The sequence below is a fragment of the Otolemur garnettii genome, unplaced genomic scaffold (genome assembly GCF_000181295.1).
Source record: "Otolemur garnettii isolate 467f Iridium unplaced genomic scaffold, OtoGar3 scaffold00721, whole genome shotgun sequence".
Lineage (NCBI taxonomy): Eukaryota > Metazoa > Chordata > Mammalia > Primates > Galagidae > Otolemur > Otolemur garnettii.
The window spans coordinates 6,365-8,930 of NW_003853116.1; the positions used below are offsets into that span (position 1 = coordinate 6,365).

General features: G+C 53.8%; 1 protein-coding gene across 2 annotated transcripts in view; it reads left to right on the forward strand.

Annotated features, from left to right (window-relative positions):
* Positions 1–2,548, forward strand: part of LOC100951227 (putative aldo-keto reductase family 1 member C8) — a 5,806-nt gene extending 3,258 nt beyond the window's left edge. For both annotated transcript variants that reach the window (XM_012814037.2, XM_012814038.2), the window contains 2 exons: positions 355–522; positions 1,731–2,548. In XM_012814037.2, coding sequence (XP_012669491.1) covers positions 355–522; positions 1,731–1,940 — 378 coding nt within the window. In that variant the 3' untranslated portion in view covers positions 1,941–2,548. The remainder of the gene's footprint in view (positions 1–354; positions 523–1,730) is intronic.
* Positions 2,549–2,566: the final 18 nt, after the last annotated feature.

The following is a 2,566-nucleotide window of genomic DNA, read 5'->3' on the forward strand; positions in this document are numbered from 1 at the left end:
CCTGCCTGTGTGTGTGTGGACCTGCGTGTGTGTGTGTGTGTGTACCAGCCCGTGTGTGTGTGGACCTGCCCTCTCTGCTGAGTGTCTACAAGGTCTCTCCCGGGATGGAAAGTGTTTCTGTCAGCCTTTCCCACAGAGTGGATTTGTACAGAGTGTGACTTGACTTTCCAGGATGCTGGAGCCCATTCCACTGTTGCCTTTCAGATGAGAAGTAGTGCTGGAGTTTATTCGATGTCCCCTGAGCACCTGCCTGTCACTGAAACCTGTGTCATCAAACAAGGGGCACAGAGGTGGCAGACACCGCGGGCAGAAATGCTGCTGAGCAAACCCCATCTCTCTTCTCCTCCTTTACAGACTCCTAAGAGCAAGGCCAGAGAGGCCACCGCAGTGGCGATTGAGGTCGGTTTCCGCCATATAGACTCAGCATACTTCTATCAAAATGAGGAGGAGGTGGGAGCGGCCATTCGAGAGAAGATTGCTGATGGTTCCGTGAAGAGAGAGGACATATTCTACACCACCAAGGTGAGCACGTGCGGGGAGGGACCACAGACCACCGTCTGTTCAGATATGGTATTTTTATTTTTTAAATATTTATATATTTACATATTCATTTATTTACTTATTTGGAGATGATCTCACTCTGCCTCCTAGGCTGGAGTCCCATGGCCTCAGCTTAGCTCATAGCAACTTCAAACTCCTGGGTTTAAGCGATCCTCCTCCCTCAGCTTGCTGAGTAGCTGGACTACAACTCCTGGCTAATTTTTCTATTTATAGTAGAGACCAGTTCTGTCTTTTACTCAGGCTGGTCTCAAACTCCTGGGCTCAAGGAATCCTCCCACTTCAGCCTCCCAGAGTGCTGGGATTACAGGCGTGAGCCTCCCCGCCCAGCCCAGATAAGGTATTTTAATAAAAAGGTGCTCTCAGTTTGAGTAAATACTATCCCTTGTAAACTGTGGGGACACGTTTCTGAAACAGAAGAGGCTCGCTCTGCTCTGAAATGACTTAAAGGGGAAAGCGGTTCCTCCACGTCCCTGAATCAGACATCACTCGGCCGTGTGACCAGAGGGATAACCCTTCTCTCTGGGGCTGCTGGGCAGACCGGGCAGGGCCCTGCGAGTCTGCTCGTTGATTCCTCAGTAGCTTCTCTGAGGATGTGTCGAGGGGGTGAGATGCTACGCGCAGAAGGCAGCTGCCTACCGAGCTCGTCTCTTCCTAATTCAGCACTGAGTTCCCTGGACTTGCTGAAGTTTCCTGGGCACAAGTCCCTGGCTCCAGTGCAAAGTTGCTGGGGGCTCTGCAGGGGACCCTGTGCGGGCTGATGCTGATGACAACAGTTTGTGGGCTGTGACTCTTGGCAGAAGCTCAATAATGAAGGAGGACTAGGACTTAACAACTGCTCTCCTGTGGGATAAGGTCAGGAGACCTTTGAATGCGGTTCACTGGCTGACTGGTCGCCCACCTCGGAGCTCCAGTTTGGGGCAAGGAGTCCCCTTCCTCTGGGAGCTGGGCTCATACCTGTTGTTTTTCTTCCACTTTCTTGTTCCTGCTGCTTGGTTCAGCCTGGGTGACGTGTTCCTCACACCGTCCTCTCAGTGTGGAGCTCCTCTCACTTGGCTTCCAACCACTTGAGTCTAATATCTCTCCCTGTGGGCAGGAGCCTCTGGAGAAAGCTGCTTCTAGTCAGCCATCTTCCCACAATTCCTCACTCTGAATGTCTGTGGTCACTGCAGGTCTGGGGTACATGCTTTCGGCCAGAATTGGTTCGACCGGCCCTGGAAAGTTCTCTGCAGAAACTCGGACTGGCCCACGTGGACCTCTTCCTCATGCACGTGCCCTTTGCTTTCAAGGTCAGCTCTTCACTGTCCCGGGAGGTCCCTGACTGTGTCCTCACTACCACCAGCCTCTGGTCACCTCATTGCTGCCTACTGGGGTCTTGTTGAAGGAGGGTGGTTATGTGGGGGACTCAAGCTGCCTCGTGATTCCTGAGTCTCCCTGAGAGCTGGCTGACCCCACCTTCAAGTCTGTGTGTACCTCACTCTCCAGCCTTCACAGGTGTTGAGGCCCAGTGACCTCCCTGCCTCTATCTGGGAAAGTTGAGGCGTTGCCCAGGTCTGAGTGAGTGTCTCCTGTTGTAGCCCTTGGTGATCAGGGTCCTCCAGGGTGTGGGCTACACTGACAGCAGAGATAAGATTGGGGGGGGTCCCCTCTCTAGGGACAGGGCCTCTGCCGGCTCAGTCTGAGGAGATAGAGGTGGGGAGCCCCCCTCACTAGGGACAGGGCCTCTCCCGTGTGTGCCTCTCAGCCCAAGGAGACAGAGGTACCTGGGAGGACACAGATGGCACCACAGGGCCCCTCAGGGCTCCCTGAACCTGACACTGCCACAAGGGACATTATCTGAGCACGGCAGGTGTTCTCTCTGTCTCCAACTTGGATTTTCATAAACTGGAGCTGAACACATTGAATAATAGTCATGGCGTGTCCTGTCCCCACAACCAGCCTGTCCTCGGAAATGAAGGGACTTCTCACTGCAGGAGGCCTCATTCCCAGGAAGTTCAGGGCTTGGGGA